General features: G+C 45.9%; 1 protein-coding gene across 1 annotated transcript; it reads right to left on the bottom strand.

The window, feature by feature from the left end:
• Positions 1 to 3,318: 3,318 nt before the first annotated feature.
• On the bottom strand, positions 3,319 to 26,446 carry LOC146208072 (glutathione S-transferase omega-1-like). The gene is made up of 5 exons (XM_084591754.1): positions 26,223 to 26,446; positions 24,868 to 24,973; positions 18,875 to 19,094; positions 11,339 to 11,465; positions 3,319 to 3,751 (listed from the first exon to the last, which is right to left on the bottom strand). The coding sequence occupies exons 1-5, from the start codon at positions 26,245 to 26,247 to the stop codon at positions 3,510 to 3,512; spliced, it is 720 nt and encodes a 239-aa protein (XP_084447880.1). The 5' UTR covers positions 26,248 to 26,446; the 3' UTR covers positions 3,319 to 3,509.
• Positions 26,447 to 27,658: the final 1,212 nt, after the last annotated feature.

Below are 27,658 nucleotides of genomic sequence, written 5' to 3'. Positions count from 1 at the left end.
GAATGTCTAAATGCGTTCAGGGTGGTGGCTACATTGTGGTATTGTCTCTCATCGCCTAATCTCCAAAAGGCACAAAGCTGTTTGACGATCGCATTGAAGTGCTATTTTCTGCTACAGCTGAATATGCATTTTGTTGATAAGATATATTATCATGCGCACCATGTATACCCTGCACCTCCAGTCTTGAGGAGGATAACACAAGTTGTCGTGACACGCTAGCAAACGTACCCAAGACAGATTGCATGGTTCAAGACACCATTGCAATCTGCAACTTGCTGGCCTCAAGATTACTACGCATAAGCCAAAGCATTTGGGTACATATTGCCGCGAAACCTTCAAAACAGTATTTGTTGTTTTTTAACAGCCGCCGGCATACAGGCTTATCACTCTGATTCTGGACCGCGTATCAGTTCCGTAATCTTTGTTAATGCTCGACTTCGCGAGTCACACCTTTATCAGTTTTGTTGTAGCGCATTGCACCGAGATCTGTCTCGAAGGTTCCGGCCACTCGGGTGTCTTTCCACAATGTTCCAGCCCGTGCTGGTAGCTGTTTGCGACGTTAACTAGATTGTTCTGTGCAGCCTTTAAATTGGGCGTTGCCGAGTGTGCCGGGCATTCTTTGTTCGACGACCGACGAGCGCGTTTGTTGCTATCGCCGCCGCCGAGTTGCTTAGTTCTTTTGCGGGCGCAAGTCAGCCCCAATAAAGAGTTATTTCAGTGCCATCACGCCAGCTGTGTCTTCTTTTGGCGTGTACGGCCTTGTCACAACTACGTGACATCTGGTGGAGGTGCTGGGTATCGATCCCAGTACCTCTCGCAGTAATCTCCGCCTTTTGCCTTTCGTCAGTGCGGATTCTCGTTCGCGTGCATTGTCACTCACCGACATGCATTTTTATACTCGTTTAATCACTACTTTCGTAATTATAGTGTATCTCATATCTCACCCATACTCATCAACATTCAGTCGTTAAGTGACCACATTATCTGAAAGATCACATGAAACAGGTATAAACGTACCTTTAACAACCCGCATGAACATGTATGAGGGTATTAATAATGCTGGTACATTAAATATTGTGCATGACTGTTGGATAAGACCGGCTTTTTTCTTTCTTTTTTTTTTTCAATGGCCACTGCACGTCGTCTTCTCAGATGTGCATGCAGGTACACTCGGCTTAACTTCAAACACAACGGCCGAAAGTGTTGATATTGAGGCGGCGTTAAGGAAGCTAGTGTCTTCTCCCGCTCTACCTGTTGTCACCCTAATTGATTCAAAACCCGCACTTCAAGGGTTAGAGCACGGGTTCACTACTGATGACTTGTGTGCTAGCTCTCTACGGCTCGTCCATAATATACACAGCAGATGCTTTTTGTCCCTTTTTCAATGGGCAAAGAGGTGACGGAGGGTCTCGTCCATAAAGCGCTATCCATAATACACCAGGAAAAAACCCTTCAAGATGATAGGAGGGTCTACAGAAAAACGGTGCTCAAGAATTTCAGTGCCCTGTGGACTTCACTCCACAATCCATACGAGGCCAAGTGGATAAAAACATCCCAAGCCACTCTATACATCGATATAGCACCCGGTCTGCTTGTACTCCTGCGTGTATGCATAAGACCTGACATTGTTCTCTCCGGCGAAATATTTCGACGCACCCTAGCCGCTTATTTGAAATATATGTCGGCACGTGCAGACCTGACAGTGTTGCAATGGTGGGATCAAATTAAGCCGAGAGTTAAAATTTTTCTCATTTAAACGTCCTCAATAATATCATTCCTAAAGCATCTTCACCTTCGTGAAATGGGCTGTCAGATTGAGTGCCAAGATCATAAGAGTTGATTCATTCCATTCCACGCATACGGTCACATGACATCCACGTCACTCCCAATCGTGGGTACCCCTTGTCGGTAGCCTACTACTACCCCCTTCCCCCCTCCCCCTCGCTTTCTTAATATCCATATAGGAACTGTCAAGCCCAAAGCTCATTGCACCAAGTCTAGCTTCAATTTTTTTCCCAGACTTTGTTGTTTGTGACTTGTCATCTCTTTCTTAACCAAATAAATGCATGAGCTGACTTTCCGACGATGAATGCGATCGTTCTTCAATTCTCTCTGTCCCTGATAGTCCCTGATCTCTTTCTGCTATTCTGTTACCTCTCTGCCATTGATGGTGTTTGACTCTGGTACGTACACTAGATGCAACCAGTCTCTTGAGGTTCTATCAATGGTCTTTTTTTTCTTTTTCGGTGGAAGCGAGTCCATTTTAAGCGAAACGAGAATGACGCCAACCAAGTTCTTTTATGGAGCTTAATACACTGCAAATGCAGAGTCAGCGCAGCGCTGTGGCCGAGCACTGCGAACACTGCCACAGAGCTATTGGTACTGGAGCAGCAGACACAGGGGAAGTTAACTGCTCCCTGTGGACCCTTTCCCTCTTCTTATATCCGTGGTTTTTGTCCACTGGTCAGGAGATCGACCACACGAGGGCTTAAAAACCCAAGCTGCACTTGGACGTATAATCCCACCATAAAGAAGACACCCAGACGATCCAGCCACGGAGCTGTCTGTGTTTGCGCAAGCACAAGTTTACAGAATTATCTTGGCGCCAAATTTGAACGCGTGTCATTTTAAAATACGCGGTGCGAAAGGTAAATTGACCGTCGAGAGTCTCCTGTCTCGTCGCCATGAAGAAAAAGAGCTGTGTACCCAGAAAACGTCGCTCCCAATTCCCTCAGAGTTACCTCGTATTCTGGACGAATGGCACGAATGGTTGGCTCTTTCCCCCGTAATGCACCTGAGCACGTGCTCGTCCCTGCAGAGGCGCACCAGCCTAGACATCACCGTTGTTCCACCGTATTCGTAAAATAGATTTCACAAGTCATTCCATTTGCTATGACTGCTTCGGTATGACAGAGTCCTAAAATTAAGAAATCGGAGATTGTCTCTCTTTGTTCAGCTCAGCGCGGCGGACTGAGCTCCGGCTGCAACAGGAGCCTTTTACGGAGGCGACATGCAATCACGCCTGCGTATTGACTCTTGCGGGCAGGTTTGGTGACTTCACTGTTGAAAACTACTCGAGCATCATCTCTAATACCACGCTCTTCGTAGCCCACACTATTTGGTTGCAAGTTAGAATCAGACAGCAATCAGTCACAGTGAGCCATTAATCAGTCGCGCATTAGTCACGGTAAGTCATTAGTTAAGGTGAGTCATACGCCACTAGTCACACAGCGAGCCATTAGACCCAGTTACATGCCACATCAATAGTCCAAGTCGATACCATCAGCCACAGCCAATGGTTTTTCACATTCACAACAGTCACAGCAAACCATGCATTTATTATATGAAGGTGTTACAGCGCATTAGATGAATTACTTTTAAACGAAAAAAAAAAAACAGATCATCGAATTCAGTTAGTTGCCACCGTCGCTCCAGCTTCACGCCAAAGGACGAATTTCACTGCCGAGCACATGTACGTTATTCGTGACACTGCGTACTTGTGACGCGTATTATTGAAGCCCAGCATTGTAGTCGCGATCTCCGTCCATGCCACTCTTGGCGTACAGCAAGACATGGTCCTCGTTGACGACGGCCTTGGCGACCGGGTGCTCCCTCATGGCCTGAAGCCAGCGCGAAAAGTGCGGGAACTGCTCAGCAGCAGGCATCTTCAGGTCGGGATACAGCTTGCTGTAGGCGAGAGCCGCCGGAAAGGCGGGCCACACTACGTAGTCCACTAGACCAGGCTTTTCTCCTGCGTGAACAGTTTTTATATACCGTTTAGTATAGTCTAAAGCCGACGGTTAATATTTATATATTACATAGAGCGAACTGAAAGCAGACAGTTCGGTTTTCTAGTAACGGTTTAAAATGGGAGACCGTTTTCGTTTGTAGAGAAACCACGGCAATAAAACGACTGGAGTGAAATAATTTGAGTAAACTATGCTTTACCGTCACTCCATGAGAGCGAGTAAATATGGTGCTGCAAATGTGCGAGCAGGTCAATGTTGCATTTCAAAATATTAGGTATTTAGCACACTAATTTGAGAGCACGCATTTCAAAAGATCATTAAAGGAGATTGCTGTTAGAGACTGACATGGGAAATATTTAGCGTTATAGGTTCCCTCGTCTTGCTTCGTTCAATGTTGCAATGTGTATGGGTTGTATTATATGTGCTTATTATTTCTGTATTATTTACATCCTGGCTGCCTTTACTGCTCGGTAGAGCTGGTGCTCTTGTCAGGCTATGCCTTTTTCCTCCTGCTCTACTGAACGTTTTTGATATGTATCAATAATTTATCAATAAACTTCAAACTTCAAACAGAGAAGGGTGGAAGAGGCATCTGTATATATCTGTATATATCGTTAGGTACTGTACCTTTTACCTCTTCTTGTACATTTAGCGCTTAAAATTGTGCGCTAATTTATGTTCTCCGATAGAAGTAAAGAATAATAATTTGTATCGGGGCCACAATAGGGCACGTCGTGATGAAGCAACCATGATTGTTAAATTCATCCTTAAATGCTATGAATCGCACAGGGGCGCCTGCAAGTCTGTTTTTGCTGCACGAATGAATACATGCGCTAACTTGTCCTGCTGCTTTTGATCGGTTTAAATATCCACATTCCCAGTACTGCCAGACGTCACCAGCTAGCGCCACCTGTCAGCTATCAGTAGCGCATACCGCGTAACGCACTGAAAATATTTTAAATACCTTATCAGAAATGTTTTAAATATTTTTTTTAAGACAGAGGTTGTTGACTTGTGAGCGATTGTGTGGATAGCGACGTAGATCGACCCGGTCGCAGATCCGTTCCGCAAGCTATCGGGCCTAATACAATAAGTGCCGTGACGATGCAGCAATGGCCTGCAGAATAACAACAATTAAGGCTAACTGTGCTAGTCGCGCACAAAAATTAAAGTTTTTCCGACGCGTTGTAGAACTGCATATTGGATGTATAAAACTTGAGAACGAAGGGGGGGGGGGGGGGCACTCTCCGCTTTAAGGGTATGACATGAGAGCGTTTATGGCTTCCGTCTCCAGCTCGATCCGCTTGCTCAATTTCGTTCGCGTACACACTTTTTGTAACTCGTTAAATCAACAGTCTCATTATTTGCGCTCCAAACTCATCGCTAATACTCATTAGCATATGGTCACAAGCTAACAACATTACGTGAAATACCATGCAGCCAATCTAGATATAAAGCATCCCCTCCTTCCTCTCCTTTTCCCATCCAGCTTCAAAAGGTATCGCCTTAAGTGTCGATGAGATAAAGCCATTAGCATCCTTTTTCATACCGCGAAGTTTTACATTTTTGCATGAACTGCATATATATATTTTAATTTGAAGGCTGTAACGCCAGTGCGACAACGCCAACACAGCTTATAAGTACGTAACACGAATCTCAAGGCATTTAATATAATTCACTTGGGGCCTTCATTCGTAACCCCTGCACCGGCTTACATGCAGTGAGCCTGGATTAGAACACCGATGTCCAAGAACGTTTTATTGATTTAATTCCTTAAGTATCCCCATTAGAGCGACCTCCCCGAAAATTTTGGCTTCATTTGTACCCTTACCCAGTTCTCCAGCTCTATTTGGAACTTCTGGACCACTCTTCCTGACGGTCGAAGGACGATGGCTACGCCGGATTTTCCGGAAAACGAGCTCTTACGTTATCACGTAGTATATGAATTAATAGTGAAGTTGCAGCCACCGCCGTTTGTCGGACTCCTCTTTCCGTTCCCTCTCCGTAGTTTTTAGTCGTCCTGCCTTGCTTACTGTAGCCCCCGAGGCAAAATTCTGCCCCTCCTCAGATGCTGGGGTCTTGAAGTAACAGCCCCACCTTATTATTTCTTTCTTCCTCTTAGTCAGTGGCACTTTTGGCCGAAATCCCGGTTTGGCTTGGTTTGCGGGGTTTACCGTCCCGAATCGACTCAGGTTATGAGACGCCGTAGTGGAGGGATACGGAAATTTCGACCACCTGGGGCTCTTGAACGTCCACTGACATCGCACAGCACACGGGCGCGCCTTGCTTTTCGTCCGCATCGAAAAGCGGCCGCCGAGGCCGGGATTCGATCCCGCAGCCTTGGGAACAGTAGTCGAGCGCCGTAACCACTGCGCCCCCCCCCCCCACCCCCCCACCCCGGCTTATAATTATAATAACAATTGGTTCACAGGAAGGGAAAGTCTGTCACACTTCCTCTGTGGACACCTGGACCACGCCATAAGGGAAGGGATGAAGATGGGAGGGAAGGTGGAAAGAGAGAAAGGGGAGCCGTAGTGGAGGGCTACGGAGCAATTTCGACCACCTGGGGATCTTTAACGTGCGCTGACATCGCACAGCACATGGACGCCACTTCGTTTCGCCTCCATCGAAACGTAGCCGCCGTGGTCGGGTTCGAACCCGGGAACTCCGGACAGTAGTCGGGCGTCTTACCACGGCACCACCCCGGCGGGGCCCGGCCGGCTTTCGAAATCACCAATGGAAAGGCGAAGAGGCCTCACAGCTGCAGCCAATCAGGGAATGACAATTGTTCGGGAAAAGCTGGCCTCTTCTCACCCCCTTTCACAAGAGCTCGCGGCAACTTGTCGCCGATTCGAGCGTAATGTGTTGGAAATTGACGGAGGGGGGGGGGGGGGGGGTGCCAAGGATACCGTTTATGCAAATGAGACGTTTCTTATGGTGAACCATGTACAGAGAGTGGAATCATTTGCATGACAGCCTTTAATACCAAAGCAAATCGAAGCATAGGGCTAAGCAGTGCGACGCGCCTACTCCGCATTTGACTAACTATGTAAATCGGTTGTAATATTTTTTTCTACTTTCGCGTACACGTATAGGTAGTGTTTATTCGATAGTGAAGAAAACCAGCGCATCTCGGAGCAAGATCGATTAAATCAATTTTTCTTGAAGCGGTTTACGTTGTTTAAAAGTTCTGTGTCGGGAACTCTGCGGGAAGTTCTTGGTCGTCCTTGCAATGATATGAACGATGTGCGTGTGCGTTTGGAAATATTGGCCCAACGAACAAACCCGTGCTTCGGCATGCCCCCACGCAATGGATGCAACAACGAGACACGACGCATCTGATCCTCCGCCTTCACCTGACCGACGGACGACAGAGAATAACTTGCCAGTTAGACGAAGACCAATGTATGCTGTTGCCAGCGCGTCATTGCATAGAACACCTCCGGCGCTACACACATGCCGGAGGTGCTCCTTTCTCCTGTCCCTCCGTGGGCGGTAACCCTCCCCAGCGGTCTCACCCGCGCAGAGGAAGTTACGTCACGGAGGATCCGAGTAGGGATTGCCCTCACACCTGCTGTAACACCAACATGGCATCAATACCGATATTTATATTCACGTCCAGGGTGTCCTGTCTGCAGCTCACAAAATAGTGCGACAGATATTCACCACTTTTTTGCGGGTTCGCCCGGTAATGAAGCCGACGAGAGTTCGGCACCTCAAAGCAGTGGGCCTTTCGCCTAACAACCCATCTTCTTACATCCCTTACAAAAAAGCCTAATGAGTTTCTGATTAAATGTTAATTACATTCCTCACCATGCACATTAAAATTTCTATACATTTTCTTGATGCATTTTTGAGTTTCACAAGAAAGTTGGCCACCGTGTTTCTGGTTGGTACCTAATGTGTGCATTTCTTGTGTGTTGTTCATGAGTGTTGACCAATGAGCACTTTTGGATAAAAAGTAAAAGCTAAAACGTAGCGAAGCACCTCAACTACATTAAAAAAAGCTAAAAAATAAAAAAATTAAAATTAAGCGAAAAAAAAAACTGCACCTCAGGCGCGATTCGAACTCGGTACCTCTACACCGCAGCTTCCTACGCTAACCACTCAGCCACTAGGACAACTGGTAACGCTGGTAACATATATGCTTCTTATGTCTGGACTGCATTCATAAGATTGCGACTACAGTGTTATTGCGACTTAATGTTTTGAAGCATGTTTCGAAGTGTGCAGGCCATTGCGGCTGCTCTAACAATTACAACTTCTTGACCATTAGAACTTGCATCTAATGTTCTAGATACCTATGCGCACTATTTTGTCCACTGCAGTCATTTTAACATCTCGAGTTTGGCATCGCTGGCAAATTTATCAGCGCTGGCTCTTCGGTGGTTGCTACCTTGGGCGTAATTTTCGCTGAACACGGAGCTGTAGCACGAACCTTTAAGGAAAAAAAGTGCGACCAAGCTTCAATACCGGCAAGCGCAGCAGCGCCAACACTATTTTACTGGTAACTAAATCTTATTTGTATGTAAACATTTCGGGAAGCGATGCGATGACTGAGGGCTCGGCTAATCTATACGCAGAGCAAGAAGGAGCTCGAAAGCTTAAGAAACACGCAAAATATCATGCATTATAAAGAAGGCATTGCTTCTCGTGCCCTGGTCGCGCACATGCTCCCAGGACGGTCCAGTTCCGAGTCAACGCACGGCTCGGGTTACGTCCGTGCGTCGTCGTCGGCGCAGGCCGGGGTACCCCTGCTGGTCTCTCCGAAACGGCCTGCTCGCAGATGCAAGGAGGCATTGGAAATGGAGCGGCCTTGCGTCCGTTTGCTTGGAGGCGGTGTGACAGTGCGTCGGTTCGCGTACACAACAATATCCTTGCCCGTAACACCCTCAAGCATATTGTCCAACCACAGCACCCATTCGCATGGCAAGAAGTGATTTGCAATGGCACAAACACCCAAGACGCAGGGTGTAAGCGTGTTTTGAATGAAACAAATGTCCAAAAAGTTGTTTTTGTTTTTACAGTGCATGCTAAACAGAAATGAAAACATATTAAAGAATATACATTCGCTTAGTGATGTATAATTTCCCTCATTTGAGAAAGTCAATGTATTTCCACATTAGCTCCTATACAAAAATACTGTTGTGTTTTCCAAGTACAAAACTTCTTGCGTAATCTCAAATGAAAGTCTGTTGCGGATCTCATGTTAAAACACATAAAAATTGTTTCTTAGGCAACATCCTACATATGCTAATCAGAAATGAAAACATAGGGCTCTGAAAGTGTGTAGTTAACAAAGAAATAATATATATTCACTTAGTGATGTATACATTTCCTCATTTGAGAAAGTCAATGTATTTCCACATTAGATCCTACCCAAAAATACTGTTGCGTTTTCCAAGCACAAAACTTCATGTGTGATCTCAAAGGAAAGTCTGCTGCGGATATGATGTTAAAACACATCTAATCTTGAATCTCCTTTGAGTGGTTGATGACTCATCAAAAACACATTACGTGGGTAACAGAAATTCAATATCCATTTTTGTAAGGGATGACTTGGACGCAAGGGCCTTAATTATCATCGTTCCCTCGCGAACTTTATTAAACAGCCAACCTTTTTTCTTTCTTTTGACACCTCCTTTTAGTTTTATTTTTACATATCCATTTATACCCTGAGGCAATAAACAACGCCATAAAAAAAATGACAGCGTAGATGACGAGATTTGGCTTTCCGAATAAGAGTGCCGCAGGGCTAAGATATTAATTTTCAGTTCAGTTCAGTCGTTCAGTCGTGTCCGACTCTTCGTGACCCTATGGACCATGTCACGCCACGCTTTCCGGTCTCTCACTATCTTCCTAACATCACAAACTTCATCTGCAGTGCCTCGAGGATGCCATCTAACCATCGCGTTCGCTGCCTACCCTTTCTCCGGCGACCCTCAACCTTTCCCAACATCAAATCTTTCTCCAGTGACTCCTCTCTTCTCATCAGATGACCAAAGTAGCTGAGCTTTAACTTTAGAATTTGACCCTCCAATGAGCGGTCAGGGTTTATGGTCAACAATATCGACTGGTTTGATCTTCTGGCAGTCCAAGGAACTATCAAGAGTCTTCGCCAGCACCACAATTCTAACGCGTCAATTCTTCGGCGTTCAGCCTTTTTCACAGTCCAACTCTCGCACCCATACATCACCACTGGTAATACCATAGCACGAGTTATACTGACATTGGTTGGCAGACTAATGTCTCTGCACTTTACTAGGCGGTCAAGGCTAACCATTGCTTTCTTTCCCAGAAGCAGGCGTCTCCTAATTTCATGGCTGCAGTCTCCTTCCGAGGTAATCTTGGAGCCCAAGAAGAAGATAATTTTTCTGCCTTTCAAATCACGTAGGTTCTATGGCGGCGGAGACAAAGTCGGGCTTGCCGCCGAGCCAGAATCTCATCGGGGTTAGAGTAAAAAGGAAAGTGTTGCGGGCGACAATGAATACGAGCAGAAGTGACAACGGCGCCGACGGACCCCAGAACTTCAGCGCTGCCGTCTAGGAACAAATTGGCGCTACGAGGCCCAGCCTGGAGGTAGAGCGTAGGCAGCATCAGTGTGAAGCATCCGCACAAGCTACAGCCGTCCAGCCACCGGCCAAACAAACGTGTTTACCTAGGTCGCTCCCTTTTTAATATATATATATATATATATATATATTGTCAGAAACTGCAGAAATGCCAGGTCTGACACAGACGCTTAAGCGCGGCGCAAAGGGGATGACAGAGTACACGTAAAAACATTGGTGCTCAATGAAAATCTTAAGAAATACTTAATGCGCTGCTTGCTATTGCTAATTAATTTACGAAAATATTAAGCAAGGAGGAGGCTATTTCATATTCCACAAAATATTGAGCGTCAAAAGTCAATTATGTTTGGAGTAGAGTAGTTGACTCATTCAAATACATTTCAAGGACCCCATACTATGAAGATAATTTTCAATAACTGAATTGATACCTTAATTTGAATTCTATAAGTAGAACCGGCTCGAACCACAGCCTCGGCGGCTGCTTGTGGAGGCGAAAAGCTACAGGCGCCCATGTGCTGTCTGATATCAATGCACGTTAAAGAACCCCAAGTGGTCGAAATTTCCCTGGCCCTCCATTATGGTGCCTCAGCATGAGTCACTCTGGAAAGTTAAACCCCAAAACCAAACCAAATGAAATCAAAACAACAAATTAAATGGTCCTAAATATATACTCGCGCAAATTTATCGCTGCAGTCGACGACATCGCTTCCCAGGTGCCAAATGATTTTTTTTTTTTTTCGGAAGTTGAATGCCAAGAAAGCAGGCTCGTCTTTCGGTGTGTGAGCACCCTAACCCTCCCCTATTTTCACGCAAAAAAACCTTTACTGCTACGCACGCGCTGGCATGAAATTATTCATTATAGACTACAAATTATTGAGTATTAAGTTAACGATAGCATTCTGATGCTATAAAAAAAAAGCTGCAAGTTTCCACTCACAGGCATTCGAACACGACCTTGTCATAAAGCCTGCTTTCCAATTATAGTTCGCAGAAATATAAAGGAGCGCGATAACTCACCTCCGAAGAATTTCGTCTTCCTCTTGGCGAGCTCTTTGTCAAAGGCCTCAATTTTCTTGAGGAAATTGGCCCAGTGCTCTTCTTTCACGCCCTTGTTGAGCGAAATGCTTGAGATCAGTCCCGCGCACTGCAACATGAAAAGAAGACGGAACGCGGATTTCTTTTTTACATTCAAAGATTGGTGCGGTCTAGTTATCTACGCCTGATTAATTTGTGAACTGTACTGCATACCTAGTTCAGTAGTTAACAAGCAGGCTTGTTGAGACCTGCTGCTAAGTGAAAACTATAAGCTTAAAGCAAGCACATAAGACCACACAAACGATACACACATGACTAAAAAGAAGTTTTGTACGCGTTATTTCTGTGGTTTCCTTTAAAAACAGAGTGTTTACCAACTTTACCAAGACGTTTTCAATGTTACCATTAGCTGCTATGTAATCATGCATCAGATAACACCCCTTTAACTCCTGTTTTTTTACAACGAAGAGTTGGTGCTAATGTCGACATGCCAGTGATGCCACCTTTACCAGGGAGGGTTCCCAGATTTCTCTCAAGAGTACACAGCTACCATGTGGCGGGGACAGCGTCAATAATTGATTAATCCGGTCTCTCAGTGCATTCCTGCCAATGAAAAACTTCGAGATAATTACAATGCGACCGGTACTATATGACAACCACCGGAGCTGCGCACTTGTCTCCCCGTCCTATAGCCTATTACGTTTGGTTTGGTTTGGTTTGGTTTAGTTTAGTTTAGTTTAGTTTAGTTTAGTTTAGTTTATAGGTTTTATTGTCCCGAAGCGACTCTGGCTATGGCTACAGCCATTTCGAAAATTTCGACAACCTAGGTTCTTTAATAACGTGCACTAACATTGCACAGCACAGGGGCGCCTTGCTTTTCGCCTCCATACAAAAACGGCTGCCGCGGCCGGGATGAAACCTGCGCCCTCGAGATCTGCAAGCCACAGCACAGGGACAAGCACATTTTCATATTCTACCCACATTACTCGTTCTTGGTATCTTCCACCCCGATTCATATAGGCTTTGCCCCTATTAAGCTCCGCATCCTGATCAGGGTAGCATGGCGGCACTTCTACATTCGCCATCAGACTACGATTTTATTCCATTTTCTATCTGATCCACAGATGGAGGAAAACGCGGCAAAGCCGTAGAATGAACCAACATATGTAATGTGCAACATTTTTTAGCTAGGGAGTTCTCTTCGTTCCCGCGTTTGACCTGTTTTTCTGTCCTTATAACGGTGTTGATCATATCGATACATTATCACACTTTAATGGCACAAAATTTTCTTAATTGGAAACGGAGCTTTTGTTAATACCTCGGTTAATCTCTGAATTGTTTATACGAGTCCAGGAGGGGAGACGCAAGATTTGGGATGTAGTTTTTTGTTTTGTTTTGTTTTCTGTCTTTTCGCGAAATTGTTCGCGAGTTAGAAACCCTGACCTTATTTTTCGCTCTACAGAAATGTACAGCGTTCTTCCAGCGTATTTACAGTGAGCGGCAAAAGCATGCGAACTGAACCGCCGCATCGGCAATCATGCGCGGTGATGTCAAAGAGCGTCGCGTTGGAGGCTGGCATCCGGTCTCTTTTGTAGGATGATTCATGTTCGCCCCGCCTCACGCGTGCATGATCGCACGTGTGCTACGTGATGTCATGCAATCGAATGGCGATTGTACGAAGCATAGTGATAAATCCTCACACTTTGGCGAATTGCAATGCTTCAAACTGATGACACGGCAAGGTCTAGTCTATATATTTTACGTTTATGTGCAGAGACAGTAAAGGAATATTTTTCTATGTAATCGCCATCGCATTACATTTCAAGTGTCGACTTCTCTAAAGTTGGTTACAACTCAACAATGCAGCGGCAAGTACCCCTCAAAAGCGGTCCTCCAGCCAATGGCCTCAGTTCTCGACGCTGGCCCCCTTCCTAACACAAGCCTTTGTTCATGTCTCATTATAGGTTGGACAGTTTCTTTCCTTTCTCCTGCTGACTGAACACCGATTGTTTAAACAACACCTTTTGCCACCTTCTGCATGAGAGGGCAGAAATCCTTAGTGCCTCACTTTTGGGAGGCTTCCTTTGGAGAATTTCACCCCTGTATTCTTGACAGCCGTAACTTGCCATAGTAGGTTGGAAGCCTCCATGCTCGAATAGTCGCAGTAAGTGCATAAGGCGGCCAGAAAGCTCGTTCAATGCAAATTGTCAGCGTGTCTGGAGCTGACGTGGGAAGACCTCTTGCTCGAGTAGCCGCGGAGAGTGCCCGCGTGGTGACCAGAGAGCTCCCTGTTGCAAGTCGTAAGCATCTTGCAGACATTTCTTGCTTATACACAATTAGCCATTGATCTCGCTCAATATTCCGAGACCCCGAAGTCGGAAGATGCAGACGATATTTAAGAGAAAGAATTGGACCTATCTTCGTTGAGAAAAACTGTGCTGTGTGGGTATATTGAGGCGGCAGCCTTACTTGGCTCGTGGTGAAAATCGCGTGGGAGAGATTCCGAGGGATATTAGTGGAGTTCTGGTATATGGTGATCGATAGTCAGTGATGAGAGAGGCAGAAAGAAAAAGTAGAAACATATATATATATATATATATATATATATATATATATATATATATATATATATATATATATATATATATATATATATATATATATATATATATATATATATATTGTAGGGGTGTGTGTTTATTCAGTAAACCCAGATGGATCCAGCCGTTTAGGAGGAACTCGCAGCGGAGCGTCAAGCGTGGCGAATCAGCAAGGCAGCGACCAACTTCTTCGTCCTCGAGTGTGCCAGCACGGGATGCACGGCAGTGGCTGTGATGACGAAGATTACCACACTACAGTACTGTGGTCGGAGCTCGGAGGTCGGAGCTGCCGGCAAGGAGCTGGTCAGAGGAGCGATGATAGAGGCGAAGTTCAAGATGAAACGTCGAAAGTAGGAGCAGAGGCCGATAAAGCTCCGGAGCTGCTTCAGGGAGGTTGGCTTCGGAAACTCTGCAACTGCGCGAAGTTTGGTGGGGTCGGAAAGAATGCAGTCCTTAGCGACTATGTGTCCTAAAATTGTGAGTTTTCGAGCGGCAAAGTGGCACTTCTTCAAATTCAACTGAAGCCCAGCATCGGCGAGACATGTGAGGACATGCTTTAGGCGGAGAAGGTGAGAAGAAAAGTCGGTAGAAAAAACTACGATGTCATCCAGGTAACAAAGACAGGTCTGCCACTTGAGTCCACGAAGAACAGTGTCCATCAGGCGCTCGAAAGTAGCTGGGGCATTGCAGAGACCAAAGGGCATAACGTTGAACTCGTATAATCCATTCGGTGTTATAAAGGCAGTTTTCGAGCGGTCATGGTCAGCCATCGGCACCTGCCAGTAGCCAGAGCGCAAATCCAAAGAGGAGAAATACTCGGCTCCCTGAAAACAGTCCAAGGCGTCGTCGATTCGTGGCAGAGGATAGACGTCTTTGCGCGTGATCTTCTTTAGCCTACGGTAATCGACGCAAAACCGGAGGGAACCACCTTTCTTAGTGACCAAAACAACCGGAGAAGCCCATGGATTGTTTGATGGCTGTAGGATGCCCCGGCGAAGCATATCGTCCACGTTATCAGCAATGACTTGGCGCTGATAGGCCGACACGCGATAAGGACGCCGTCGTAATTGTGTGTTTGTACCAGTTTCGATTGTGTGCGTAACGACAGACGTGCGACCCAGAGCAGTGTGAGGAAGGTCGAAGGCAGAGGTTAAGCTCTGTAGAAGGGCAGGGAGTTGATCGCGTTGCGCGGGTGGAAGATCTGCGTCAATAGCTTGTTGAAGAACATCGGGTGGTGTCGAAGCGGTCGCTATATCGCAAGAGCTGAGAACGTTAACGTCTAATGAAGTAGGCGTGGCAGGACGAGTATATACAAGCGCGGGATCAAGTTCAATACGACCGAGACACTTGCCGCGTAGCAGGACGGATGGACAAGAAAATGGATTCGAGACGTACATTGAACTAAGACCATCTTCGAACTTGAGAACAGCAAATGGAAGCAGGAGGCACGGATGGCGTGAAGCGGCTTTGGAAGGTGTGAAAAAGAAAGTCGAAGTAGTAACAATTTCACAGGAGAGTGGAACAAGGGCAGCAGAAAATAGAGGATTGTCTGTTTCATTGGCGACAAGGAGTTTTGCAGACCGGGTAGCTTATTACCAAACCATATCCCGTAGGAGCACTCGAGCAGACGACGCGATTTCTCTGACCAACGTCACCTGGCGATAAATTGTGTATATATTGTCTAAACGAATAATAACGCATTTAAAGGCCAAGTTCCGTCGCTTTCGTGGCGCAATGGATTGTGCATTGACATCACAGTGTCTATAAGCCATCCTACTGCTCCAAATACTGTGAAGGCCCAATAGCATGATGAGGTCATACTGAAAATCATTAACAGTTGTCAAGTACCGAATTCCACGTGGCGCCAATGGCAGGTTTTTTTTTTTAAGTGTCCTTTGTAACACATCCCAGTAAAACACCGCATCCCAACAATCCAGGAGCACGTGCTCAACTGTTTCAGGTTTCCTACATAGTAGACAGTTTGAGCCCCAAGGTACAAAAAGGCCCTTTTCTTCCATCCATGTTTTGACTGGGAGGGTTCCTGTATGCAATTTAAAAAAGAATGTTCTTACGCCCGGTGCAACAGTCATGTTTTTAACACGTTTGAGCACATCTTTCCTTGGGCCTTCACAGTATAAGGTTCTGTACAATCTGTACGATCTGTATGTGATTATTTTGTTGAACAAGTGTATAAACTAAAAGAAATTTTGAAGCAGCAAGACGCTGCGGAGGAGGTCTTGAGTCTGATGGGTGAACTTGTGGTAATGAAAGTCCATTAGACACGGTTGTCAGCTAAGGGGCATGGCAACCACGATCTTTTACTGATGTATTTGTACCAATTCACGCAATAAAGAAAAAAAAAAGTGGCGCAATGGATTAACACCACCCACCTCTGGACTGATGCCCCTGAAACATCTGTTCGACTCCTGTTATGTAATATTTTTTCTATATATTTTCTTTCAGTTGCCTTCACCGTAATTATTTTTTGCCTTCAGTCAGTGTATGTTACCTTTAAGTTGCGTTCACTGACACATTACGGTAACAATCGGTATGACAATGGTTACACTTAGCTATTGCCTTCACCGTAATTATTTCCTGCCTTCACTGAGTGCATGTTACCTTTAGGTTGCATTCAGAGACATCTTTCAGCAACAATCGCCATTTAGCTCGCAGAGAGCGTCATTTGCTCCAGTGCGCCTACGGGATATGGTTTGGCAATAAGCGACCGGGTAGGGACGTCACACAAGACAGTATCAGAAACAGGAAAAAAAGGCAACTTCCGCGCGGGCGCAGTCAATAACGGCACGATGAGTGGAAAAGAAGTCGTAGCCCAGGATGATGTCGTGTGAGCAGTGAGCCAGTGCCATAAACTCGATGGTGTATATGACGTCTTCGATGAGAACACGGGCCGTGCACGCCGCTGAGGGATGAATGCGATGGGATGGAGCGGTGCGAAGCGAAAAGTCGGACAGTGCGGTGGTCACCTTGCGAAGACGACGGCAAAGAGGTTCAGTGATGACGGATACGGCAGCGCCGGTGTCAACAAGAGCGAGTATTGCGACGCCCTCGACACATACTTGTATCACGTTAGCGGGAGAAGACGGAGGACTTGAAGAGTAAGAACGAAGAGCAGTTCTTGCCCCGGGAACTGCGACTGTTAGTTTTCCTCAACAGCTCCAGTAGAAACGTTGGAGAAGCCACTCTTGGAACAACATGAAATGCAGACCCAGGAAAATCGGCAAAGGATGATTGGAAGGGGCAGTCTGGTAAGAAACAGAAGCGATTGGCATTAGCGGCCTGGCCGCAACTTGGGCGTACGTCAGTGGTGCCGTTACTTGCGCCTGCGCAGGGCTGGACGGGAGCACGGGACTGGGCGGAAGGACATCAGCCATGTGGTCTTGCACAACACGCCGTATGGTAGGGGCCAAAGATGGAACCATGTCAGGAACAAGGCGGCCAGTATCTTGTAATTGAGGGACCAGGGATAGCTGGCGGGCGACTTCTCGAACGAAGGCTTTGATCTGTTGAATCAAAGGGCTGTGCTCTGATGAAGTAGAACCACCCAGTGCTAGTGTAGAAATGGTGTCGTCTCTAACACCGGAGCGCCGGGTAGATGCGCGCTGCTTTCGAAGCTCGTCGTAGCTCTGGCAAAGTTTGATCACGTCACTGACGGAGGCAGGATTTTTCACTCAGAGCATCTGACACGCGTCCTCGGAGATACCTTTCAGGATGTTTCCGATCTTAGCCGCTTCGGACATTAGTGGGTCGACACGTTCACACAGGTTAACGATGTCTTCTATATAACTTGTGAATGACTCTTCGGCATGCTGAGTGCCCTAACGCAAGCGTTGTTCTGCTCGGAGCTTGCGAACTGCAGGACGACCGAACACTTGCGCAAAATTCTTAAATGCAGACCAAGATGGCAGGTCTGCCTCATGGTTGCGAAACCAGAGGTTCGCCACGTCGGTCAGGTAAAAGATTACGTTACTTAGCTTGATAGTGTCGTCCCATCTGTTGTAACTGCTGATACGCTTATACGCCGACAACCAGTCGTCGACGTCTTGGTCGGCCGTGCCACTGAAGAGGCATGGATCACGCTGCCGTAGAACGCCAGAACACTGTACCGTGGTTGGTATGGAGGCGATGTCGAGGTGATCTCGTTCGGCATGGTGGAAGCAGAGGGCAATCTGCGGCTTCTGAGTTCCAGGGTGGATGGGAACGCACTCAGGGTGTGTTTATTCAGTAAACCCAGATGGATTCAGCCGCTCAGGAGGAACTCGCAGCAGAGCGTCAGTTTGTTGTTGTTGTCCAAATAGCTTATGGCGCATACCCACAGAGGGGGATCGGCCAAGAATTGGGTAGCGACCAACTTTTTCGTCCTCGATTGCGCCAGCACGCAATGCACGGCAGTGGCTATGATGAGGAAGATTACCACACTACATTTTGTATATATTTTAATGTCAACAAGAGATGTCAAGTAGAGACAATGATATGAGAGAAAGAGTCTCTTTCCTTTTCTCTCTCAAGAAATAAGGAGCCAGTGGCGTTCCAAGCATCGCAGCAGGGCGGCCAAAAGGCCTTGCCGCACATGAGGTGACTTAAGTGCTCATTTAAAATTTTTGCTGCTTGAATGAAATATTGGCAATGAAAAATCTCCACAGACGTGTTAACACAGTACTTTCACGAGAGAGGCTTAGCAGGACAGTATAGGGCTAACTGGAGATATTTGCCCCGCCGTAGGCGTAGGCTGCTGCTAATAATGATGGATATCATCACCTTCATGGGAAGCACCTGATCGGTGTGACTTGTAATATGCAGCAAAACCAAAATGTCAACATCCGACTGATGATTTTTAGGCACTGCCCCAGCAAGCTAGCTTACTCATTTGCATAAGCCTGAGAGTTCTCGGTGTACTCACGGGTAAGGCCACGTCCAGAAAGCTCCTGTCCAGAGCTTTGAGGTACGGGTCAGTGGGCAACAGGTGAGGTTCCGGGTAGGCCTCCTCCAGGTACTCTGCTATGGGCATGGAACCGCTGATTACTTTTTCGTCTTGGTAAAGCACCGGTACGGTCCCCGCGGGCAGCACTTCGTTGTACCACTCGGGCCTATTGCGCAGACTCACGTTGACCACTTCGTGGCTAAAGACAAAGAGCAGCATTTAATTAAAACACGCGTTTTCCGCAGAAAATTGCCTTAGAGGCGAAAAGATACATGAACTTGGGAAAAATCGCGATAAAAATATTGCTGACAGAAAGCAACTATTCTCGTACACTATATTATACATTTTCTGATAGCAAAGGAGTTTACTGTGTACATGCGCACAGGCGCCGTCTACGTGTAATGGTTTCTTTAGTTTTAGGCTACCTTGCAGGATCTCTGCAAAGCAGCGAACTGTCTCACAGACGTGATTGCTTCTTTTCTATATCTATAGTTCGCGGCTATTACAATACCACCAAAGCTTAGCGAATCAATACGTAGAATTAATGCGTAGGGTCATGAAAGCGCACCTTGTTAGCGGAGTAGCAAGGTTTGTTTTCGATACGACTTCCGACAAATGTAAGTGCCTTTTTGCGCTTAGTGGAGTTAACTTCAATTTATTATTATTATTATTATTATTATTATTATTATTATTATTATTATTATTATTATTATTATTATTATTATTATTATTATTATTATTATTATTATTATTATTATTATTATTATTATTATTAACAAATGGCTACTGCATAACAATACTGCCCAACGAAACGCAGAATACATATTGGAACTAGGCACCGTACTCGCAATGCTTTCGCATTTCTGTACGTAAGCAGACTTAGTGAACGCCTGTAATTTTTAAACTGAACAGCGAGTTATGCTTTTATCTGACCGGCCGATTTTGTTTCACAAAGCAGCGCATATTTTAACATTCCCGGGCATGCCAAAGCCAGCACTGGCTTGTTGGGCGAAGCCCGGCAGCAGGCGGCGATAATCTGTTTTCTGACAAAAGTCCTTCAGATTTGTGTGTAAAAAAAAAATAAACTAAAAACAATCGAAGAGGAAACCAAGTCAGCTAGACGATAGGGCACTAACTAACTAAACAGCCATTAGAAAGGCTTCACACCAAAAAGAAAAATGAAGAATATCCAAAATTGCACTGTAGGAAAGAAAAGATGGGGGCAAGTAAAAGAAAGTGAAGTTGTCTACAACATTTCGGACCAATCAAAATCCAGGGAAAGAATAACTTAGGAGAGCTTTCATTAGCGCCTTCTTACTCTTGAATTGCAGTCTGCTAAATATCGCGGGGACATAAAAATGCTCTGGCTTACACCGTGCTTAGTTCGAGGGGTAGGCAGTACATACAGGTCGGCGGCACGTAAGTAGTGCGGAGAAACTCGTTGAAATGTTGAAATGTTGAACTGGTGAGTCCACATATTCCTGGCAACAGCATACTGCGGAAACACTGTGTCAAATGTAGGAAAGTAGGATTTCTAGAACAAGTCTTCTTTTACCAAGGAAGTATTGTCGGCCACACTTTTTAAGGCACTTTTTAACAGATTATTTATCCGCGTTTTCCAAAATTCAGCAAAATTGAAGAAACAGCATATGCCATACCGCCACACAGAGTAGCCTAAAGAATGAAGTATCATCTTTCTTACAGATACAAGCATATATAAATCCATACTGTATGAAAGGCAAGATACCGTTCTCAGCTGTTTACATATATAAGAAAGATGAGATCGCCAACTGAGATCACAGTCCAGAAACATGCCCCTATATTTCCCACTTTCAACATAGGGAACCGGCGAACAGTGACACGAAGTGCAATTTGAAGAATGCAACTTTAAAGGAGCGTCTAAGTTTAGGCTCTTAAGAGGGTTTCTAAAACATACAAGTTGTGTCGTTTTGTAATAATAATAATAATAATAATAATAATAATAATAATAATAATAATAATAATAATAATAATAATAATAATAATAATAATAATAATAATAATAATAATAATAATAATAATAATAATAATAATAATAATAATAATATGTCTTTTTGTAATAATAATAACAATCAATATATAAGACTTACTTTAGGACAATGCCGGTCTAACTTACGTTCGGCACATCATACGCTTCGCACGACGAGAACAGAGCTCTCTAGTTAAGAATGGCGCTGTTAGATGCCTGTAGAAAACGGCCACTAGAGGACCGATAGCAAGGTTTAATTAGAGCCTGAGCTCTACTCTTCGCACTGGAACCTCCAGTGCAATTCATTTCGGCGTTTGACACTGGGCCGCCGGAGAGAAGGCGCGGTCACCCACCTCATTCAAAGTGTAGCCATGCGTAACGGAACTTAGGCTCAAAAAACTACATTTCACCGGGATAAACTTCCGCAATTTTTTCTGCACTGAAAACACGCCACATCCACACACAAACGTGCACACTTTATTTGCTCTCAGGATGTTGCACTTTCAGGTTGGCACAGAAAAGGGTTTTGCATTTTACCTTGCCCTATAAACGCACTCGAATCAGTTAAAAACAGAGCAGGCAGATTCATCCATTCATCATACTCTACGACATCAGTGTGTCAGCGTTGAAAGCTGAATCTGACTTATTGCCCTTAATACTCCGTCGCCGCACTGCCAGCCTTTGCTTGTTCCATAAATTTGCCATTATTCACTAGGCCACACACCCTACATCATCCCTACAGCCCGCGTGTCTCATCGCACTGGTCATCCTCTTCAAGTTTCCAGACCTCGTGCCCGTACTTACACTTTTACCGCATAATTTTCTCCCGTACTGCAGCAGAATGGAACGACGTACCCAACGACATCGAAATCATCACGTGCTCATCCAGCTTTGCCAATAATGTTACCAGTCACGTTCCTTTGTTATAACACTTTCTCATCAAAATATATATACTCACCTATTATGTAATACCTCTCGTGGGTCTTTAAGGTATAATAAAATGAAATTAAATGTTATGCATTATGTATAGTTAGCAATCTCAACGGCCAGGCCCGGCATATAGATAACTATGGAGACGCTATGGAGCAAGCAGCGGCCTGGGTTCGAGGTGCGAACTCTGCTTCCTCGTGACCGATGTTGTATTGAGCAAGCCGCGTGGATTCCGCTCAGCCGAAAGTCAAGCTTCTCCTACTTAACGCCCCCTTTGCGAGCTCCGGTGCTGATCCGCAAGGCAGCGCGCATTACAAAGAAGCATCGGCGAGCGTCACGCAGAAACACGCCCACGAAATTCCAGAAAACCTGGCGCCAGGACCCTTAGCGGCGATCAGCTTGACGCCGCGGCAGATTTGAAGAGGGAAATAGCGCGCTCGATGATTGAACCTCTCGGGCCGCCGTCAACCGCTGTCTCTGGATTGGACAATTTGAGTGCCAACGACTTTCCAGGGCAGATTTTAAGAGGGAATTAGCGCGCTCGATGATTGAACCTCTCGGACCGCCGTCAACCGCTGTCTCTGGATTGAACAATTTGAGTGTCAACGACTTTCCAGTCTATATAAGCGGGCGCACTGTCGCTGGAGACCAAGACCTCCACGCGCGTTCATCGAGTGCAATGCGCTCCCAAGGAAGGGGCACCTCGTATTTCCCCGGCCGTCACTGTGTGCGTACAGTTGTGTATGGCTAGCAGCCTTCAGCCCGTGCGCCGATATTATACTGTAAATAATGTACAAAGACGCCTTTTGTTCATCTCATCGATCCCCTCAAACGATACCGCGGTTTCATCACTGCCAAGGGAGCAGGCAGCTCTCGACCACGAAACGGGTGATGAAGGCTATGAAACAACACCGGGCTCTAGTTCCGCGGTGATATTGTTGAAGAGAGGCTTAACACGATGTGCTGTTTCTGTGGCATTCGTATTTGAATTTCGAATCATCATTGTCTCATCGTAGGTTTTGTTGCGAGGCTCATTAAACACACGACGTAAACATAAATCTTGCGTGTTCCCTAGCCTAGTCGTACAAACGTGCGTTGCGCGGCCATGTTTTTAGCGAATCTGGCTTTCAATTTAATGAGCGTGGCTTCGAATTCCGCTAATAACCAAAAATTTTAGAGAGCTGTACTTCTCCCATGCCACCTCAAGATCATCTGGGTCTGAGCATATGACCTTGAACACTCGCGCTTTGAAGAAAAATTGTCTTTGTGCATTCTGCAGACACTATCACTGTGCAGTGAATATCGTTGTCTTCATGACGTTTCTTATACGCCACTCCTGCATTTAGCCCAAGTAAATACGTCATACACATGCGCCATCTTGGCGAGTGCGGCCGCGGTCCTCGAGCGTAGTGTCGGGCGAATGCAACAGGTGGCGTGATGTAGAGGAAGTAACTTTTCCTGAAGCTCTGGGGTTTAGAGATACCAGTGACCGGGTGAATGAACCTGCGGTAGGAGCTAGCAAAAAACCATTGGAAGATTGGTGGTTTAAAAGCAGAAAAGTGACATAATGTTAGTAATGTTAGTAATGTAGAAACAAAAACTTAATGAATAGAATGATGGTATACTTAACTAATCTAAAATAATAATTAAGATATAGGGGGAGAAAATTAGCATGATAGCAACTGCCACCACCTCGTTTCAAAGGGGACGCTCCTATATTCCATCCATCCATCCACTCTCGATAAAGGTAAAAACCTCAGCTGTGCCAGGCAGGCTGCCGAGAGCCCCGAACAATGAGACGCCAGATTATATCATTGCCGAGAAGCTTACCGAGGGCGAAAGCGAGTCAAGGTCGAGACTGCAGCAGCGGCTAGGTGGTGGTTAAAATTTTTGATGTTAAGAAACATAGTTTGGGAGTTCGAAGACCCCTCTACATGAACGGTATCCTTAGTCTGAGACCCCGCACAATGGAGGCCTCCTCCCGCGTCCGCTCTACTAGAGCCGTTTGGGCCTTCAGTGTGGAGCAGCGAAGGATATGAGCCTCTACAATTTTTAAAATCAAAATCAATTACCTAACAATGTAAAGGCATTTGAGATAGGCTGCGGCCTTTATTTCGTATTGCACGTCTTGTCTTAGTCACTTTCACTGCACGCGTGATGTCATGTTTAATGTGAACGATAGTGATGACGCGTTTTTGCGATTCCCTCGTGAGGTCATGCGGCTGTGACGTCACCGGGTTTTGTTGTCGAAGACCATAACGCATTATTGCGCAACTACGATACCGGTGAGGTAACCACCAGTCGGCGCTCACTTGGCAATCTCGATTCACATTTCTTAATTCCTTGAACTTTTTCTTATGAATTTGCTCTCGTGCACTGGATATCTTTATCGGGTGATTGCAGCTTATCCAGCGCGCAAATATCTCTCCTTTTCTCAGCCATACTAGTTCAGTACAGCCATCGAAAAAAGCTTGCGTACTCACCGTCTGGCAGGACCAAGTGGCTAGAAGGTTGCAGTTTACGGTGTTAGTTCTCGTATATGCTATCTATAATCTGTTGCATGCATTGCTTTCAAAGAATAATGGCATATATATTGAACGACAAACAGTACGGAGAAGGTTCCTCTGGCGTCTCACGTTGTGAGATAATACGGACGTAAGGTTATACGTTGATGGCTGCACTCCTCTACTCGTGGTAAACGTTCTTCGTGCATTTAGAGATCACTATCACGGTGCGTGAAGTTCAGTATTTAAGAAGTCTTGTTTTCGCAATAGTACGAGAAAATGTGCCTTCAAATTGTTTAATACTGTTCTCCCCCTTCCTGCAAAGATGTATCAAGGGCGCGGCATTTGCCACCGACAGTAAACCGCATTATGTTACAGCAAGAACTTAAAAAAAAAAAAAAAAAAAAAAAAGAAACTCGAGGGCGTTTAAACCACGCTGTCAGGCGCGCCCGGAACCAGCACCAGAACGCACCCGACCGCTATACTATGTGCAGCAAAGACCACGCATAATCCTCAACGGCTCAACTCACTCGACTCCCTTGGCCTTCAGCATGAGGAGAGCCCGCTGCGCGTACGGGCAGAACCTCATGCTGTACAGACGCAGCTTTCCAGGAACAAGTGGAGGGAGCTTGGAGCCTGAAACGTTTCGCAAGTGAAAATGAGAAATCGTTACATGCTGTGCCACCTCAAACCAGCACCATCTGCACGGGTTTAGCGGAGAAAAAACCCGCAACACACTAGATGATAGTGCTAGTGCATTCGTAGTTTATGCAAAAACAGCAAAAATAGAAACAGAAAACATTTCTTTCTGATAAGTATTTTTCTTAGTAGAAGTTCTAGGGCAAAAATTTAATTCACTATTTTGAAGTTCTCCGTGGCTTGCGTCGGCTGCTCTTTCGCCCCCCCCCCCCCCCCCCCTGTATCTGCTTCTAAATGGAGCTGCTTTATACTGCCATGGGATATAAATTAGAAAGTAAGATATGTGTGCCTTTAGTCGACCAACACAGTTGCATAACAGCATCGCAGTATAGCCCTCCGTGATGTTCGTCACTTCTGCTATTCAGGTTTAAGCCAGTCGGAAAAATGGGCTGTACAGAGAGGGCCCAAGAGATTGCAAGTAGCCTGTAGTAACGCTATCGCACGACCGCTCGATGAAAAGCTTCCACTGAGCTACCGTGGTACTGCGGCGCGCCCAGCTGCCCACACTGTTTTCCAACTGATCACACCTAGAATGTCCGGAAGCGTTGGTTCACACACGCGCGCGCTCTCTCCCTACCCTCTCAATATTTCACACTTACTTCCCTAGATGGCAGCACCAACCTTCTAAAGGTAAAGTCCTCTAAAGGTGTTTGTTTCCAGGCAAAACGCAAGGAAAATAAGCAAGCTGGATTGACAGCGGAACCACGCTTCCTAAGGATTTTAAACGCTTTCGTGCCGTCTACAGAATGCCGACTGAGAGGAGGTATTCATTCTAGAATCACAGGAGTTATTGCGGCTACGACGCAACGGGCTGACACAGCCACATGTGTTCGACCATGTACGAACAAAGCGCAACTGCATAGCTGTTTTCACACATTGGGTTTAAATAAACGTTTTTTCTCCTCATCCTCGCACATGGGTCACTTATTGCACGCGCTCACAGATGCGTGTGCTAATGCCACCGGCTGCGCTGCTTTGAAATAGGCAGCCATTACAATCAGCTTCGACCATTTCATTTTGGGCTTCGTCGACAGCTTAAGCGCCTACTCTGCAGAAACCTCGCAGTTAATTGTTGGCCTTGCGCGCTACCACATAGCAGAGCTGTCAAGGCCTCAACAATCTTCCTAAACTGGACGCAAACACATGCAACCCTGGACGCAAAACACGCACCGGCGAAAGGACTCACCCGTTTCGAGTGCCCAGGCGCTCATGTTTCTGCAGCGAAGAGCGGCGACGCTCGCCGAGTATCCAGCAAACGAGAGAATGAGCGCGCACGGCCGATTCGCTGTACGGCTGCGAGAGGAATGCAGTCAGCGGACACCCACACCGGCGGCGATTACGCTCAGTCGCAGCTGCCAAGCGCTTTGAAAAAGAAAACAGCCGAGCGGTGGATGCGGTTTCCGAGGCTCAAGAGAGGAGGAACGCCACGATGCTGGGCAACCACACGTTTAACTGTGGCAAGGAAGGGGAGGGAAGGAAGCTGTTGCGGCGCAGACAAAAATTTCATGAATGATGAAGGTGAAAAAGCAAAAAGTGAAAATAAGGGCCTGCGAAGCGGATTCCAAGCTGCATGAATGTGCGATCGCAGAGAGGTTGCCTTGAAATCTGCGATAGCAGCTAAATTTTTATTCCTTTTTTTTTTCTTATTTTTGTTTTTCTTGTGCAAGGCGATCTCCGTGCCTATATAAGAGAAAATGGGTTGTCCAGTAAAACAAAACAACTTGAACTAGAGGTGGTTAGGGCCTACCATTGGAAACGCGGGTATTCATAGACACAACACGGTGCTGTAGATGTTGCGCCTTTCCTTTTCTTACGCGTTTGTTCTGTTGGCTGTCCAATTCAATACGCACTAAAGCGGAGCTCCGCGAACACGTATCTAAAAGAGGAAAGTGGAAAAGGAGAATTTTCACACATTTCACTGTAACCTTCAGTGAAGACGACCGCATTCGTTGCATTAACTCAATGGGTAACCGCTAAAGGCACATCCTCGATAGCGCCAACTACCGTCATCTGGATAACATCAATATCGGCCGCCAAGTGGAACTGGTACTTTTCGGTTACGCCACCCGTCGACTACGCCCCATACCCCGGAGAAAGACATTTTAGTTAGGTACAGTTAACACTGCAAACACACTAGCAGTTTTGTAAAGAATGAGGAGTGCAAATCAGGAAGGCCTCAAGAAGGGGAGGGGCGGGGGTGGGGGGGTGGGGGGGGGAGCAATCTCCTTAGTTCCATTAAAGGTAAAATTTTGGATTTTTAACGCAGAAGAATTTCATTATCCCACCATTCCTAGAAAAATTAAAATGTCTACTTCGAGACCTAATTCTGGTCCACCGCGGCTGCTCTTCCTCTTTTCCTTCGTTCACTCCTTTCTTCACCGTTTCCCTAAAGGTATCAGTTACAGCGCCTTTTACTTTCTCTAAACCACCACCATCACTAAATGAACGACCATTCGTTGTAAGCGATTATCAGGTTCTAAAATGAAGAATGAAAAAGGTGAACGAGGAAACGTTGATCATTTTGCAGAGGGCGAAATAAACGCCGATGCATCATGACTGTTAAGCATCAGTCCTGCCTGCAGCCACTGCAGCTGACCTCCGAAATTAGGAAAGGGCCGGCCG

This window comes from Amblyomma maculatum, chromosome 1 (genome assembly GCF_055883805.1).
Source record: "Amblyomma maculatum isolate TAMU_Amacu chromosome 1, ASM5588380v1, whole genome shotgun sequence".
NCBI classification, from domain to species: domain Eukaryota; kingdom Metazoa; phylum Arthropoda; class Arachnida; order Ixodida; family Ixodidae; genus Amblyomma; species Amblyomma maculatum.
The sequence above is the reverse complement of the archived record's forward strand: the minus strand, read 5'-3'. Positions and strand labels throughout refer to the sequence as shown.

Bases quoted from the DNA above. Each gene is read 5' to 3' on its own strand.
- LOC146208072 (XM_084591754.1), bottom strand. From the start codon at position 26,247: ATGAGCGCCTGGGCACTCGAAACGG. The intron at 24,974-26,222 runs GTGAGTCCTTTC...GAAACGTTTCAG, and splicing joins CGCCTGGGCACTCGAAACGG to GCTCCAAGCTCCCTCCACTT. The intron at 3,752-11,338 runs GTGAGTTATCGC...CTGTTCACGCAG, and splicing joins GAAGACGAAATTCTTCGGAG to GAGAAAAGCCTGGTCTAGTG.